Source organism: Aquila chrysaetos, chromosome 15 (genome assembly GCF_900496995.4).
Source record: "Aquila chrysaetos chrysaetos chromosome 15, bAquChr1.4, whole genome shotgun sequence".
Lineage (NCBI taxonomy): Eukaryota > Metazoa > Chordata > Aves > Accipitriformes > Accipitridae > Aquila > Aquila chrysaetos.
Window position 1 is genome coordinate 1,001,332 of NC_044018.1, and position 16,558 is coordinate 1,017,889.

The 16,558-nt window shown below is 46.0% G+C and overlaps 1 protein-coding gene across 8 annotated transcripts; it reads left to right on the forward strand.

Annotated features, from left to right (window-relative positions):
- The first annotated feature begins 32 nt into the window (after positions 1 to 32).
- On the forward strand, positions 33 to 15,596 carry HADHB (hydroxyacyl-CoA dehydrogenase trifunctional multienzyme complex subunit beta). 8 transcript variants are annotated; one of them, XM_030036823.2, is made up of 16 exons: positions 33 to 106; positions 1,886 to 1,968; positions 2,356 to 2,397; positions 3,878 to 3,977; positions 4,612 to 4,656; positions 5,936 to 6,035; positions 7,277 to 7,364; positions 7,958 to 8,145; positions 9,432 to 9,612; positions 10,732 to 10,853; positions 12,187 to 12,266; positions 12,359 to 12,406; positions 12,805 to 12,892; positions 13,458 to 13,532; positions 14,035 to 14,199; positions 15,019 to 15,596. In XM_030036823.2, exons 2-16 carry the CDS (start codon positions 1,902 to 1,904, stop codon positions 15,052 to 15,054), a joined length of 1,425 nt encoding a protein of 474 aa, XP_029892683.1. In that variant the 5' UTR covers positions 33 to 106; positions 1,886 to 1,901; the 3' UTR covers positions 15,055 to 15,596. The 8 variants fall into 8 exon arrangements, with proteins under 8 accessions (XP_029892683.1, XP_029892687.1, XP_029892686.1 ...); XM_030036827.2 differs by having other exon boundaries at positions 43 to 106; positions 3,881 to 3,977; XM_030036826.2 differs by lacking the exon at positions 33 to 106 and adding an exon at positions 139 to 159.
- The last annotated feature ends 962 nt before the right edge of the window (positions 15,597 to 16,558 follow it).

Below are 16,558 nucleotides of genomic sequence, written 5' to 3' on the forward strand. Positions count from 1 at the left end.
TCGTTGGGCGGCCCGGAGGGTGGGGTGGGAGCGGGGCCCTTCTTGAGTGGCGGCGCGGCGGGCGGCGGCGGCGGCGCGAGGGGGGGGGTGCTGGGCGCTGGCCGAGGTGAGTGGGCGGCTTGGAGGAGGGGGGGGGGGGGGGCGGCGGCGGCTGTTGAGGTAGTGTGGGGTGTGTGTCCGTGTCCTGGAGTCCCGGGTGGGGTGAGGGAAGCGTGAACTGTGGCGGTGAGTTGTGGTGTGTGTGTGAGGGGAGGTGTACGGGGAGGGGGTGTCTGGTGGGGTGCGTGAGGCCCTGTGAGTCTGTACCTGGGGGGGTTGCCCGTTCGTGGCGTGTGTGCGGTCGAGGAGTGTGTGCGCGGTGGCTGTGGGCCGTCGGTGGGGGTGAGGAGCGGGTGTGGGGGGGTGAGGAAGAGACGGAGCGGGTGTGTAGTGTGTGTGTGTGTGTGGGGGTGTAGCTTGTGTGCGCTGTGAGCACAGGGTGTGGTTGTGTAGGGTGCGAGTGCGTGTGCCTGAAAGGTGTTGCGGTGTGTACAAGGGCCGGGGTGTTGCGTGCGTGGAGGGAGGAAGGGGGGCAGGGGCTGTTGTGCAAGTGGGGCCGATGCTGCAGGGTCTGGAAGGAGCTTTGGCCGGATCGATTTGTGTGTGTGTGTGTGTAGGGCTGTCTCGTTGGGGTGCCACGGGAGCAGCTGACTGTTGAAAACGGGGATAGCGTGCGTTGTGGGGGGTGAGGTCAGTGGGTGCGTTGTGAGGAAGAGCGGCTGTGCAGTCTGCAGGGTCTGGGTCTGGTTTGGGTACCTGGAGAGGAACAGTTTTCTCAGTTGGGCTGGGAAGATTTGGGGAAAAGCTTTGATCAGGTATGGGGAGGGAGCTCAGCACAGATGGAGGAAGAGCACTCTTGCAGAGAGACGACACGAAGAAGCATACCGTGGAGGAAAAGTAGAAGGAGGTCTGTTTTGAGGAGCTTTGCTGATGTGAGGAGCCTAGGCTTGGTTTGCAGGATGCCAGCGTAGCCGGAGCGGGCTGGGGAATGAGGAATGCTGCGTGGCATGTTGCAGGTGCAGAGCTGTAGGGTGTGAGATGCAAAAGTGGAAGGGGGTGGCTGGCAGCTTACACTGAGTTTTGCAAAGCTGTAGAGAGCTGCGATACCTGGGTGGGCTGGGCTTGGGGCTGCAGGTGTTTCCCTAACCCTCTAGGGAAAGCATGTGTATTTGGGAGAGAGAGAGTGCTGTTAGCTTGAACGCTAAAAGCGTGACAGAGTGAGGTGAACATTGCTGCAAAGTAGCTAAAGAATTGGAGCTGTGAAGACCATTTTTTGCCTTGGGCAATAAAAACTGCAGATGAGGATTTGTTTCTAGGGAAACCCTATTTTAGAATGAGCTTTGGGAAAGCTACAGAGGAAGTTTTGGGGGTAGCAGATACCAACTTGTTCTGCTTTCCATGGGGATACGCGACAGAAGTTACTGAGGTTAGTATCAACGGTTAAAACGAGGGGTAGTGGCATGAAATTGTGACAAGGAGAGCGCATCAGGAGAGTCACGCTGGCAGCAAGATTGGCTGGGCACTGGGACAATTTTCCAGTGGGGAAGTGGTGGAACAGTTATTGGGAAGGGAATTGAAAACTGCACTGGCTGTTGTTAGTACAGTGCTGGGTCACTGGGGAGATGAGTATTTATTTACAGGAACATTTGCAGGCCACAGTTGTAAGCCAGACTCCTCGTGTGTTAGATGCTGTTCAAAAAGTGTAATAGGAAGTAATTCTCTGTGCTGCTGCCCTTGGAGTGTCTTCTCTTTCTTTGCTTTTTTGGCTCTGTGTGAAGCAGGCAGATCGCTTCCCTTGAAATTGTTCTGAATAGACCAGATTGGACTAATATCAGTCTTTCTCCAGCTCTCTAGATATCAAAATGAGTTCCATGCTGACCCATGCCATCAGAAACCTCCCTGCTTCCTCAGCATGGGCTGCCAGGGTCTGTAAGTATCCTTATATTTATTAAAAGCTTGAATTGGTAGGTATAAAGTTCTGTTTTAAGTTTTGGGTTTGGAATGGATGCTTGTGTCTGAATATCTGTTCTGTTGTCATCTTAAAAAAGATTACAATTTTTTTTTAAAATAACTATTTCTATTGTTGCCATATTTGTCCCTTACCACATCAGGTGTGGGAGGAATCTCATGTTAATGAGTAATATGAACTGTGTTGTTTTTACAAACAGACTAAACTAAAAAATATCTCACAGATGTTCAGGTGCAGTTGTCTTACTACGACATTATCTTATTTTTTTAACAGTTCTTACGGAAACTAGGAATGTTTTTAACATTTCAGGTTTGACATACCCTATTTTTTTGTTTCTTATTTTTCAGTTGCTCGATCGCTCAGCTGCTCTTCACAGTTACAAGCTGCAGGTAAAGTGAAAACACCAGGAATCTCAGTGGGTCTGTGCTAGAGAAGACTATTTTTGAAGCTGCCTCCCTTTTTCAGTGTCTCGTTCTACATAAATCTCAGAAATACAGTGCAGACAGCCTTGGTTCAAGAAAGTTGCAAACAAATAAAACCACAGGCAAACCACTGTTTGCAGCAGAGTCCTCTCAACCTCTGAATGCCCCTCGCTCCCAGCAGCTATGCCCAGTCCACAGCTTATGGCCCATCGTCACCTGATTGCTATTTCTAGAACCTAAACAGAGAGGCTAAGCTTGGGGTTTATAAGCTGTCCAGGCATAACCAGATCGCTTGCCCAGAGGGGAAGGGATTGTCCCTGACAAGGAGAAGCTTGTGGAATTAGCTCTGAAGTCCAGTGAGACCAGTAAGAGGCTCAGGTCTCGGCGGAGCTGCTGAGCACACACAATTACATGGGTTTTTAGCTGTGGCCCTTAGTGAGCCGTGGGGGTGATCTGGCATTCTGGGCTTCATTGTTGGGGGGTTGCTTAGGTGACTAATGCTTTGAGCTGCCTGGATTTTGGAAACTGGCCTAGACAGCAGCTCCCCCTGATCTCCTTGGCTTTGAGCAGAGAGTCTTCTATAACCCAAGAACAGTACTGGAGTTTCATCCTGGTGCTCGCGCTTGCCTGAGTATTTAGCTGGACTTAATCTGCTTTTACATGTCTTTGTCCTTTTCCTGCTTGTAAAGGAGCTGCCCCATGCTGCTGTATATGCTCATTAAGATTTGCAGGCCTGATTGGATTAGGAAATTCTTACTGAACTATTTGTTAATCATCACTCCAGAAGAGCTCTGACAGTGGCCTGTTGAATGATATTTTATCATGGCATGCTTTATCTTGAACCTGAGATGCTTGGACACCTTACGGAGAAGTAGCAAGTTACCCACAGCAACTATATGTGCTCTTCTTGCTACTACTTTCCTATGGGATTGAAAGTTAGTTGACTTCTTGAATTGTGTTTTGATTTACCTTGAATTATCTCACCTTTACGGTGCAGTAAAAACACATACATAGGCAGTTACTGTGGAAGGTGGATTATTGTTTGCAGTCCTTGCTGCTCCCCAAGTGAGAGATCTTACTCAGGCTTTGAATTTGGTCCGCCTCATTCATATTGTAAACTGTATGGCATTTTGAGGTATCTCTTCCTGCAGTATTCTTGTCAGTGGTAACAGAGCCTGGGAGTCATGTGCCTGTGTTCTCAGCTGTACCATTGTCTCTGTAGCTATAGATGAATCTCTCTGCTGATGGGGACGTACTGAGTTGTTAAATCATTTTTCACAGATCACATAATTAGCCAGACAGAGACAAGATTACAGCTCAGGTGTCCTACCTACTCTGCTTTTGACTTAAGCACCAGAACAGAACCATTTCCCTGGTTTTCTAGTAGTTTTTACAGGGTCTTACTTTAAGCTTACTGGTGTTCTTGTTAACATCCCTTCTCTCTTAGCAGTCCAGCCTAAGAGTAAGAAGACCTTAGCCAAAAGTGGTGTGAAGAATATTGTTGTGGTAGAGGGTGTCCGTATTCCATTTTTGCAGTCTGGCACCTCGTAAGTATAAAATAAGAAGAAAATACATGTTGACTTAGTTAATAGTAGAATCTTTGTGTGAAAAAAGTTGGTTTACTTGTTCTTCTTGATATAGTTATGCTTAAAAGTAGTGAAGTGGCAATGAGTTAGGCTGCTACAGTTATTCCAGCTTACCTAATGAAAAAACATGGTTTGAAGAAGATTGTCCATATATATGAATTCTGAGAAGAATGAGGATTTATGCTGCATATCGAGAGGAAGCTGTTGGTGAATCTGTAGCCAATAAAGCAACAAGTGTCACAAAACTAGCAGGACAGGTGCAGAGAATCTGCTGTAGACTCTTCTTACTAGAATGTTATGCCACCAAATTCACAGCTGAATTAGGACCAGACCTAATTCTTAGTTAGGATGGGTAGAGGATTTCTTTATTCTGTTACTGCTGCTTTTCAGTGTTTTTATACAGCAACTGTGTGCTGACCTATACACAGATAGTCTTCTCAACCTGGGGTATGAAATGTTTGATTATAAATGCAGTGGAGCATTTCTGGTGTGTCACCAGTTCTTTGCTGCTGAGGGGCACTTACAGTGGTAAAGTAGACATTCTGTATCCATTTCTGACACTCCTAAGTTTCTGCCTCTCTTCTTTAACTTCCAGGTATGCAGATCTTATGCCACATGACTTAGCAAGAGCAGCACTGCAGTAAGTAAATTGAATACTAGAAGGGCCCAGAGAACTCGTTGAACTGCTGGGGTCCCAATGTTGGTACCGTGGCTTCAACAGATTTGAAAGCCAAGGCTCTAGCTTTGTCTCTGAACGATACGATCCTGGTGCTTCATTTTTCATGGTCTACCACCACCTTAGTAGGTGGCTTAAGCAGTAGGGTTTACAATAGGCTTGTGTTAAAGTATATTGTTACAAAAAGATGGCATTGCTGTCCTCCTGGACAAATTTTAGTTAATTTGAATTCTGACTGTAATTTTCTAAATACAGAGATCGTAGCTACTATTGAGGTGTGCTTACAATTTGTGGGAAAAACAATCTGGGCAATGGAGAGAAAACTAAGTGGCAACAAGAATAACAAGCTAATTCTGTCATCTTGCCTGTCCCTCCCATTCTGCAGTGATTTGGCAAAAGCTGTAGGTCATTAGCAGTGGGCTTGTTTTGTTGAGAGGCAGGGGAAAGTGCTGTTGAAGAGAGAAGGCTTTACCAGAGGGGGAAGAGAGATTTCAAGGCCTAAGGAAAGATTGTGAGGTTGAGTGTGGTCACGCCAAATCTGAATGCCACGTTTAGCCAAGGCAGGCTAATTGGTTGACAGGCAGTGTGTTGGTCGTGCGTGGGGGCTGTGTCCTGGACTTTGAGGAGGTTTTAGTGTGCTGTGGAAGAGAAGTTATTGATTGAGGTGCCTTTAGTTTCATTTTTATGTGGCACTTTGTAGTGCATGAAATTACATTTGAATCCCATTTGCCTTAAATGACTGCCTGCAATGGGATTTGCACAGCAAATGTGTTTGTCAAGATGTTCTGGCAAGTTATGCAGTATGTTTTCTAATGAACTGTGAAAACACACTGCTTATTTTCTGTATGTCTTTATTGAAGTTTTACATGTTCCTACACTGAAGGTGATTGGCTTTGTTATCTCTTAAGGCTCTCTCCCTTTAATTTTGATGTCAGAATACTCCAAATTGGGCAAAATGCTAACAACTGCTTTGGGGTGGAGGCAGGGCTAGAGTAGTTGCTTTCATGAAATTATGTAATTATTTATTGTGATATTATCACCATGATTATTTGCAGTCCGTAGTCAATTACACTTTTCATTAACTACATATGCACACAAGATTTCTTCTGAACTAGGGGCAGAAGATTTGGCTCCATTTTTGCCTTGTTCTCCAGCCAAGCTGGCGGAAAGAGGATGTTTGAGGACTGTGACAAGGTTATTGCTTACATGGTGCAAATTCTGTTTGTTTTCATCTTCTCCGTAGGGGGTTGCTGAACCGGACCAGTGTCCCAAGGGATGTTGTTGATTACATTGTTTATGGCACAGTTATCCAGGAGGTGAAAACAAGTAATGTTGCCAGAGAGGTGGGTTACATGCAGCATTTCCCCTGTGAGTCTGATTTCTGCAACTGGAATGAAGATGACAAACACTTGCAAAAAAAAAAATATTCCAGTGTTATGATTCATTTAAACATGATTTGAGAGTATGAACTAGTTGTGCAGTATTGTCTGTCAAATAACTGTATGGGGCTCTGCCTCCTGTTGAAATCTGCCATAGATCAAGTGCATTTTAGTGCTGTGAAGCCTCTGCTTGATTCGTCCCTGAAAGGGAAGCTTTTGTTAACGATTGCTGATCACTCAGCTCTTTACCAGTTGGACTCACGTGCTGGCTTGTCCAAAGTACTTGAGAGGACCAGAGCATGCTGTGATATGATTGCTTTACTGTGGTATTTATTTATTGTAGTTGGCTGATCAGATGCAGCTTGTGAATGATTTGAAAAGGAGTAGCTTAGCTGCCCTCTTTTCTGGCAGTCAGAAAACACAATTTGTGTATTATACACAGAAAGAAGCTGGTCTACTGAAGGAATGTTACAGAGGCAGCGTGTGATTTTCTATAACCCAGAGCCTCTGCTGTTGTTCTCTGCAACTGGGCAAAACCATGATGTAACCTGGGCTGGGAAGACTTAGGAGGTTATGAGGCTCTCCAGTTCCATCGGCAGCTTTAGCTTTGTCTATACAAATACTTGCTTTGGTCACCTGCTGGTCAGATGAGGCTGCAGTGTAATTTTAACTTGGGAGCAACTGTTGAACTTTAAACTAGTTGGCCACGTCTCAACTAGGGAAGGTCTTGCTGTGAGCAGTTCTCCCGTGATGGGAGGCTGTGCTCTCAGCTGGGTCAAACAAGATGCTGCATTCTGAACTGCAAGAAATGTTTTCTGTTCTGTGTAAAGCAAATCACAGTGCCTTGTACTGAGGGGTCTTAATACTTTCACATGCTGCCTTTGCAAATAAGGTGAAGCAAAGATGATGTCAAGTAGTTGGAAGCTCTTTTGAAATTGTGAGGTGTGTAATTGGTTTGCCCCTTTAGTAATGGGTGGGGGACCAGTGACTGTCTGCATAACGCGATTGAGAGCCTGGGCAGCTGCCGTCTCCTCCTGTTCCCAGAGTCTGGGGAGGGGATGAGCTGCTGCAGTAATTGGCTGAATGAAAACTTGATATACTTCTTTTCCCTTTAGTCTGGAAAGGTGTGTTTCTGGGCAGAAAGTAGCTCTGACCCTGTGGAGCAAAAGGTGTAGGTTTCAACAACCATTCTTTGTTGCTCATAGGCTGCCTTGGGAGCGGGTTTCTCTGACAAAACTCCAGCCCATACAGTCACCATGGCTTGCATTTCTTCAAACCAGGCTATGACCACAGGTATGTTGGCTGGAAGAACAAGCTGTGGGTTTGAGACTGAGCTTAGCAACTCCTCTACATCACTCATCTAACTTGCACTGCTTAGTGAATATAAGTAAGCATCTGAAGACATTCTGGAATGGAAGGAAGGTTTTTGAACCAACAAACTATAATACGAATCATGTGCCTACTGTAGACCTGCCGGCAGCTTGACACCCTTTCCATTCAGCAATAGTCTGTGCTCAGTGTGCATGTTAGCTTGGGAGGTAGAGACTACATAGTGATAAGGAAGTTGCTGCCTTTCAGGCTACTTTCATCTTTGACTTAGGCTAAACAGAGAAAAAAAATTGAGAGCTGGTTACCGTCTCAAATTGCTGAGGATATTCTCCCAACTGCTGTGTGTGACAAAGAGAAGTGGAAGCAAAGTTACAAAACTTGTATGATTCAGAAAATGTCTGTTCACCCTGCTCAGTCTCTGTTAAGCATGTATTGTATAACTTGGCCAAAGCCGGAGGCTGGAGGAGGAAATAAAATGAGGTAGTGTCCAAGGCACTGATGGGGTAAGTGTCACTTCTCCCCACAGCTCTCATGGGAAACTCTGTCTCATTCTGCAGGTGTGGGTATGATTGCAGCTGGACAGTGCGATGTCGTAGTAGCAGGGGGTGTGGAGTTAATGTCAGACGTTCCCATTCGTCACAGTAGGAAGATGAGGAAGACTATGCTGACTCTTAACCGAGCCAAGACCTTGGGCCAAAAGCTCTCCCTGATTTCCAAAATTCGACCTGACTACTTTGCTCCTGAGGTAATTTTTTTTCCAGGCATTTAGATATTTAGCTAAACTGTTTTATGAGGAGGTGTAAAACAAGTTGGCTTAGGTAATTTTTTTAGCCTCAGTAGAGAGGATTTAAAAAGGGTAAGGTGGCTGGCTGTGGCTTGCTTTTACCACATCTTTGTCCTGTGCTTTAGGTTAAAACTACAGTTGATTAATGCATTTCATAGCATTCATGACTCTCTGCTTTGTTGGTCTTCAGTAAACCTAACTTATTTCAAAACCTCCCTCTCCTGCAACTCCAAGACAAACTGTGCTGGAGTCTACAAAAGTAGAAGCTTTTTCCCCCTAAATATAAAAATTCTGCAAGGGTCCTAAAGAGTCAGAAGGATTTTTGTTTCCTAGGTAATAGAAGTAACATGCTTAATATCAGAGAGGAATATCCTCAGTGTATTAATATAATTGTTGTTTGATTAATGCATCTTAAATATGCCTTATGATTACTGTTCCTGGCCACATCCTGCCAGGTGCTGAATGTGTTCAGCTCCCATGTTTGGGCCCTGATGCAAATCTGCAGTCTGCTGGCTCATGTCAGGAGCCTGCTGTAGAGGGAGCCACTCTTCTCTGTCTTGGAGGTCATGAGAGAGGTGAATTACGACCTGGTGAAGGGAAGGGAAAGCAATTCCCTCCTCGCCACCACCGAGCTCTTCACAGCAAAGCTGTCTGCGTCTGTGCCACTGCTGGCTGCCTTTAGCGTGAGTGCAGCGAAGCACAGTGTATGTACAGCAGAGATGAGATCCAAAGTCCAAATAAGATATGAAAATTGCGGACTGAAATGCATGCAAGGATTTCCTGTGTGCTGCTGGAAGAACAAAAGCTAAGCTGAAATCACCTGCTGCCTCTGGTTTTGCTCGTAGAGGTATTTGACAAGGAGTTTTAAGGTCCCAGATGTGTTGTTTCACCTTAGCCCAAAAAGTCCAGTCACCATCCGTAGAGGAGTCCTTATTAAATGCACAGGGCAGCTGCATGTGCAAATGCAATACAGTTCTTGAACCCCTGAAGTAAGCAGCAGTCTGGACCTCATTTTTATCTGTTTTTTTCTAAAATCTTTGAAAGCGATGGTTCCTCTAATACGTTGACCAAGTCACTTCTGGTATGGTTACCATGTGTTAATTGCATAGCTCTAATATTAACTGCTCTACTTAATAAACAGAAGGGCCTCACTGGCTGACTGTGCAGGGCTTAACCAACTTCTGAACTTTATCTAACTGCCCAGAGCTGGCAGTTACATGTGCTGACTTTATTTTTCTGTTTTGTAGCTCCCAGCTGTGGCAGAGTTCTCAACCAGCGAGACTATGGGGCACTCTGCCGATCGTTTGGCTGCCGCCTTTGGCATTTCCCGTTTGGAGCAAGATGAGTATGCCCTCCGTTCACACACACTAGCCAAGAAAGCCCAGGATGGAGGCTTGCTACTTGATGTGGTACCCTTCAAAGTGCCAGGTAAAAGTGCACATTTCATTGCTAGCATGCACTGGTTCAATAAAGAAATATTTTATTTAGAAAAGGAGGGGGAAGTACTGGGGTCAGATTCATAATGTTCTGTGTATCTGATACAAATTTTAACTCTGAAATGGTGTCTGTTTCTCCCTGGAAAACTACTGACACAGGAGCATGTTTCTAAACATGCATGTCGAAATATATAAACATATCCTTGCATATCTAGATTTTGTTGTACCCACCTCCTACTTGTGCTGATGTGGTGATAGAGCAAGGAAAATCGGAATGGTTGGACCAAAATCCCCCTGCTCTTTCAGCCAGGCAAGCGAACCTCTTTATACCCCAAGCTAGTAACAACAAATAGAAAGCCTAATAAAATCCTGGCCTGATAAATCAGGTGCTGGATAGGAAGAGCTGAAATGTGTTCTGCTTGGTGGGCTCCACCAGGCCCCACAGTCAGTGCTTGGATATGAAGCAATTTGGGGAGAAACTTGAAGCTGTCCTTTCTGTGGCCTGATTTCTACCCTCATCCCCCATCAGCCAGTGGGCACACTTTGGTGTAATACTTATTCATTTGGGGCACACTTACTCTGTAGTTAGTTTCCTAGAGAGACCTTACTTTTGTAGATCCACGGTTACATATGGTCTTTATACTGGAATTGGTAGTCTTTGTTAACTGGCTTATTTAAGCAGTTCATATAGTTGAAGATGCGTATGTTTGGTTCTTCCCAGTGCTCTTGCTTCCTCAAAACTTGGCGCATTAATGTATACTGATTTAGGCCCAGTTCTCCAATTTAGGCTTTATAATCTGAATTTAAAGTCTTTTATAAACTGGGTTTTCCATGTGGTAATTTTTTTCTTACAGTAAATAGATTGCAGCGCTTCATTTTTGCAGTCTTCAGAGAGAAAGTAATATAGCTTAAATTTTTTAAGCACTGCTTTTTAGCCATGTTAAATATCCTGATACCATGAATGGATTTTCCCTTTTTTCCTCCTCCCACTTGTCATAAAAAGCACAGTTTTCTGATATTTTAATTTTTTTTTTTTCCCCTGGACTCCTGATGTGCAAATTCATGTATGTTGCTGACTTTCATAGTTTAAATACACTTTTTTCATCAACAGGCAAAGATACAGTTACCAAAGATAATGGGATCCGTCCTTCCTCAATGGAGCAGATGGGCAAGCTGAAGCCAGCTTTTGTCAAGCCGTACGGAACTGTCACAGCTGCCAACTCCTCCTTCCTGGTAATGCGTGTTCCCATCACTGTGAGCCAGAGGGGAAAACTGTCCGGTTTACCCTCTGCCTCCCATAGCATGTAGATCAAACTGGTATAATCTGTGGAATGAGTTGTCTCCTTTGTGACATCACCTGCTTTTGGATTTTTCAAGGGTAACTTTGAACTGTATTATAATCTGGTGAACTTGGGTACTGGATTGTTTCATTTTAAAATCAATAACTAAAGCCCTGAAGTTTTGGTCTGTCTTACCTGTTTGCTTTTCTGTAGCTGCCTCGTGAGGGTTGGTCATTCAAAGGCACATGTAGAAATTCTGTCCCAGGATGGGATTGATCGCATTGTAAGTCTAGAAGTTAGTAGTTTTACTCTAAACCTGTCACTTTAAGGCTCGCCCTGTAATCCACAGAGGGGAAGGAGAGATTTCTGTAGCACATCTACGATGAGCTCTCTTCTGCATATGCTTCTTTTTCTCTCTTTAGTGCTTTTAAAAGAAGCTTTTTTAGATGCTGAAGTCTAAGGTAGTTGTGTAAATTAGGTGAGGTGTATCTGAGCCCCAGTAGAAGGTGACTGAGACTCAGTAGAAGGTGATTGCCACTGCAAGTCTCCCGCAGAGGGCTCGAGGTGACTGTCTTGTTCCTGCATGCAGCCCTGACAGGTTCTTGTGTGTTCAAAAGGCTGTTTCACAGTTTGTGATGAGCACTTCAAAGGAAGCAAGTAACGACTGCTGGGGCTCTTTCAGCAGCAATGCTATTTACTCCTTAGTGTTCTTGGGGACTTAGAAAAGCCAAGTAATGCCACAGCCTTGGTGTTGGGAACGGCTGAAACGCTGTTGGTGTGCTCTATGCCACAGGTCTGTAGGCCAGCTTAGGCTATTACCCCAGAAATGAGTGGTCATGTGCCAAAGCCACGATGTTCATTTTTGCAATGTGGTGAGCCTGTGGCTTGTGTCACCCCAGAATTGTACTCTGGTTTTGGAATGGAGCTGAGCAGACAGGTGAGTGTTTGGGGTAACCAGCTTGTCCTCAGGACTGGCAGGGCTTTTAGGCCTCTCTGTCCTGTTTGAAAGCAGGGGGAGTTGTGGGTCTGGATTGTAAGGAAGTGCTTCAGCGATACATGTGCTAACATCGTTCAGACACCATCTATCCATCCATCCATCCATCCATCGGCTCAGTCTTGCAGGCTTGTTCTTTGTCCCATCGCAGGGGGATGTCCTGGAAGCTCTGGATATATTTGGGTGCTCTCTTGCCAGCTGCTCTGCAGGAGGGCTGTCAGGCTCGTTTTTGTGTGCAGGGTGTGCTTGTTCTTCAGGCAGTGACCTCACGGGGTTTGTCTGCCTGTTTCAGACAGATGGTGCTTCAGCAGTTCTGCTCATGTCTGAGGAGAAGGCTCTGGCAATGGGATACAAACCGAAGGCCTACCTAAGGTAAAAAAGGGACTGCTCTACGTGGCCTCTGAAGTCAGCTCTTGCTTCCTTCTGCTCCTCTTTCTGTTACTAATGGCATTTCTCCTGTGCAGGGACTTTGTGTACGTGTCCCAGGATCCAAAGGACCAGCTGCTACTAGGGTAGGTGGTGACGATCAAGAGCATCCCCTAACAGTCCATACTAGCACAACAGCCTTGACTTGCCATTGCATGTTTGTTTTTTTGGGAAGTCTCTCACGAGATACTGCATCTCTTCAGGAGAGCCGGTGTGTGAGGTGTGACTCAGGAGGGGGGCGGTGGCCAATGTGGGAGAGCAGCTGTGCCAGAAATACCCACCCCGCTTTGCTGGGGAGCACCTCAGCGTGTTGCTACTAGCAGTAGTTACTTGGAGCAGTGTTTCAGTTGGAGTGGGACAGGCAGAGAGTTGTACTGCGAACCCTAGAGAGAAGGAATGTAATGTGGGTCGCTGTGGGAGAAGGGGACAATGATGTTGTGGAAACATATTCCTGCAAGACTTCTCTTTCTTAACTCTTCTTCAGTCCAACATACGCTACTCCCAAAGTGCTAGAGAAGGCTGGTCTAACCATGGCTGATATTGATGTGTTTGAATTCCACGAAGCTTTTGCTGTAAGTACTCTGAACGCTAAGGATGCCTCTAACTGTAAAATGCCATTGTATAGACATCTGGTTTTGTGTTGCTGAAAGCTCTTAAGACCTTCGCTAAATGTAGATGGGTGTAATTCTACATTTATGTCTAAATGTAAGTACTGTATATATTTTAAATATGTAACGTTTTTACATTGACACCATCCATGCTAAGAGCGGCTTATGTTGCTTGAAGTCACCAAAGTAATACAGATTCTTCTAAAATAATATGTAAAAAACCCCTAATCTTACTTTCCCAAGACTCCTGTATGAAAGGAACCGCTTCTTTACATCATGTACTAATTGGGTTGGGGATAGGCGTTACTGTGGTGAGGTGGCTTGTTAATTGGATGTCGTCTTTTTCTAGCTAAGGTTGAGTGAACATTGATTAACAGGGCTGATCCTGTAAAATGCTTTTTTCAGTTGGCTGTGTTAGTTTTGTGGCCGTAGCTAGTCTCAGGATATCTCCTATTTGCTAGCACTGTCCGTAGACTTTCCTCGGAGTCTGCCATTACCCTTATTAACGTTGGCCTCCCCTCCCTTTCAGGGGCAGATCCTGGCTAACCTGAAAGCTATGGATTCAGACTGGTTTGCACAAAACTGCATGGGCAGAAAGTCAAAGGTAAGACACAGTCGGGATGCTTTTATCTTTAGTTTAGTTTAACTTTAGGATTAATGGAATTCCTCGTTGCAGCGGGGTACACTAGTGCTGCAAAGCAGGGCTTTTGTTATGTTCTGTGAGGAGAAGCAATGTTTCTTGAACTCTGGCTTAGCACATCCCAATGTGAGCAGTTTCTTTGGGAACAACGGCATTGCTGTTGTCAGCAGGAGGTGGAGCTCTAGAGCCATAATAGTAATTGTTGGAGAGGAAGGAATTAAGAACAGTGGGAGGGGCTCCGTCCTTCTGCATGCTTTCTAACAGCACGGGGTATACCTGTCTGGCTGCAGGTGAAGCAGAATAAAGCCTTTAGCACAATTTTGTCCGGTCATCAGGCACTGGTATGTGCCAAGGATCGCTTTATATGGCCAGCCTGGACTGCTGCAGGTTTGATGTTGTTGTGAGTAGGTCAAGCAATCTCCTTCCAGGCAGGTGACTGCGTGTGTCCCTGTGTGTGTTCTTGCAGGTCGGAGCCCCGCCTCTGGAGAAGTTCAATAACTGGGGCGGCTCTCTCTCGCTGGGACATCCTTTTGCTGCCACTGGCTGCCGTCTAGTAATTACTGCTGCCCATAGATTGAAGAAGGAGGGAGGACAATACGGCCTGGTTGCTGCCTGTGCTGCGGGAGGGCAGGTAATGATGCTGTATGGTCTGGCACTGTTCCCTCTGGAGAGGGGCAGTAATTACATTTCTGCTCCTGTCGGTACTATGAAATCCTCTCCAGTTACACCAGGTGTGGGGGCACCTCTGAAGTCCCGTGGCACTGGGTGTTCTTAATGCCCTCCGGCTTGGCCGGCTGCCTCCTTATCGCAGCTTGGTTCGGCGAGCTCCCTCCGCCTCGTCCGCTTTAGAGACTCTCCAGCCCATCTCGGAATCATCCCTGGGCGATGGCGACTGCAGCCCCTTGCTGCCCGTATGGTACAAAAGGGGAAGGAGAGATTTCTGCCATGTTCTGAGGGTTTCCTTTGGTGACTCTCAAAGACTTCCCAAATTGTGGTTTGCAAGGATCATTCTTCTAATCACGGGAAGAAAGAGCTTTAGAAGAAAAATGGGGGCGAGACTCTTCCTACACCTCTGGAGGATGCGGATGGGAGCCCTGGTTCAGGTTGCGGTGACTGGTGGCAGTTCTGTGGGGACCTAGCATGGCTGGCCCTCTGTAACCTGAGGGCATGGTCCCAACGTTGCCTCCACCCTGAATTCCTGGTTTGGCCCTCAGGAGAGCCTGATGTGTTGGTCAGGGTGGACTCTGGTGTCTTGGCCAGCCTGAAGCACATCTGTGCTGTCCCAAAGCCATCAAACCACTGTCTGCAGAATCCTCTTAGTGAATCAGCCCTGGATTTTCATCTCCCCTTTTGTTTTAAGACGGTCAGGAGATGGGCATCTCCCATTGGGTGTGTGTCTGTAATAATTAGTCTTTTCTGTGACTGCTCCTCTCTTTCTGTCTCCTTCCAGGGGCACGCGATGATAGTGGAGCTTTACCCTCAGTAACAGGACAAGGGACTGCTGAGTGGGTACTCGTATGTCCCGTGCCTGGCAATGCCATTTTAATGCACTAATAAAAACATACATACAGTCCTTCTTGGAAAGGATTTTTGGTGGCCTTTGTAAATACCTTTTAGCTACTCAGCTGGTAATTTTCAACAAATGAAGATGCTCTAAGAAATGCTCCACCTCCAGGAGAGTAGAAGTTAATGCGGCTCTTAGGTTACAAGGATGCTGGAGAGACTATCTGATTTCTACTGTAACTCTTCAGTAAGCAAGATTTCTCCCCCTGGAGAAGAATGATTCCAAAGCTGTGTACAGAGGATTAAGTTTGGAGATAAGGAGAATGTAAAGTACTGGAGGTGGGTGGGCTGAGGTGTGAGTTAATGTGTCCTTGTAGGGAGTAATAACTGTTTTCAGAAACGGGTTCAAACTGAGTTGGCTGATCTCGTTTGTAAGGAGGAAGTTTGCTGTGTGATTTCCAAACAGCACTGGAATTAGCAAATTGCTTCTGACAAATGAGTGTCACTGATGTTAACCACAATAAATCAGGAAAAAAAAAAAAGTCTGTTTTTTTTTTCTTTCCCTCCCCTCACCCGAAATGTGCTGGGGAGGGTTTCTGTGGTGTCTGTCGTGGGGGCTGTGCTCTGAGGTGGCAGCAGGTGTCTGCTTTCTGAAATGGGAGACAGCTGCTGTGAAATCTGCCCAGAACTCACCTTGAGCTCCAGAGCCCCAGTGAATCATCAAAATCGATGCTTTTGAGACTGTTTTGGTAACTCGTGCTTCTCTATGGCACCTTGATTACACACTTTTGGCGTCTGGCATTTTGAAAATTCGGAAACAGGGGCAGCGTAATGCTTATGCAGAAACAAGTCGTTGATAAACTTCAGGTGTGCAGGCTTGTGCTCTTTCTCCCAAGGTTTTGGGAAGACAAGGCAGTTGTTCTTGCCCTTTGGTTAATGTTCTGGGTTATTTTTCTTGCTCATCTCTGTTTTTGTTAGCTGGGGATGGCTTGTGTTACTTGCCAGGAAATAATGATTCTTCTAAAACAACTTGCAAAAACCTTCAAGTCCTTCGTATGGAAGAAACAGCTTCTGTGACCCACCAGCTGCTGTACAGCCCTGCAGCTCAGGAGATGCACCTGAGATAAAGGATGGGTGTGACAGTGGGTGGTTCTTGTTTATTCCTGGTTGGAAATCTTGTGCAATGCTGCAACTCTGCACTGGTGGGAATGCGGCGCAGAGAGGTGGCTGTGGGTGCAAGTGGGAACCGCCTGGATGAGGAGAGAAGGGACATGTTTGGTTTTGTGGGTGCCTCTGAGGATAATGTAGCACCAGGCAATAAAAATGGTTAGCTGCTTGCTTTGTTGATGAGGCTAAGCCCGCTCGTCCTGCCGCTGTGGGCACGGACCCATCTGCAGCAATGGGTGGATTGGTGGGGGCAAAACCACCCCCGCTGCAAGCCCAGAGGGGGCCACAGAGGTGGCTGTGCTGGGGGAAAAGCTGTGGGT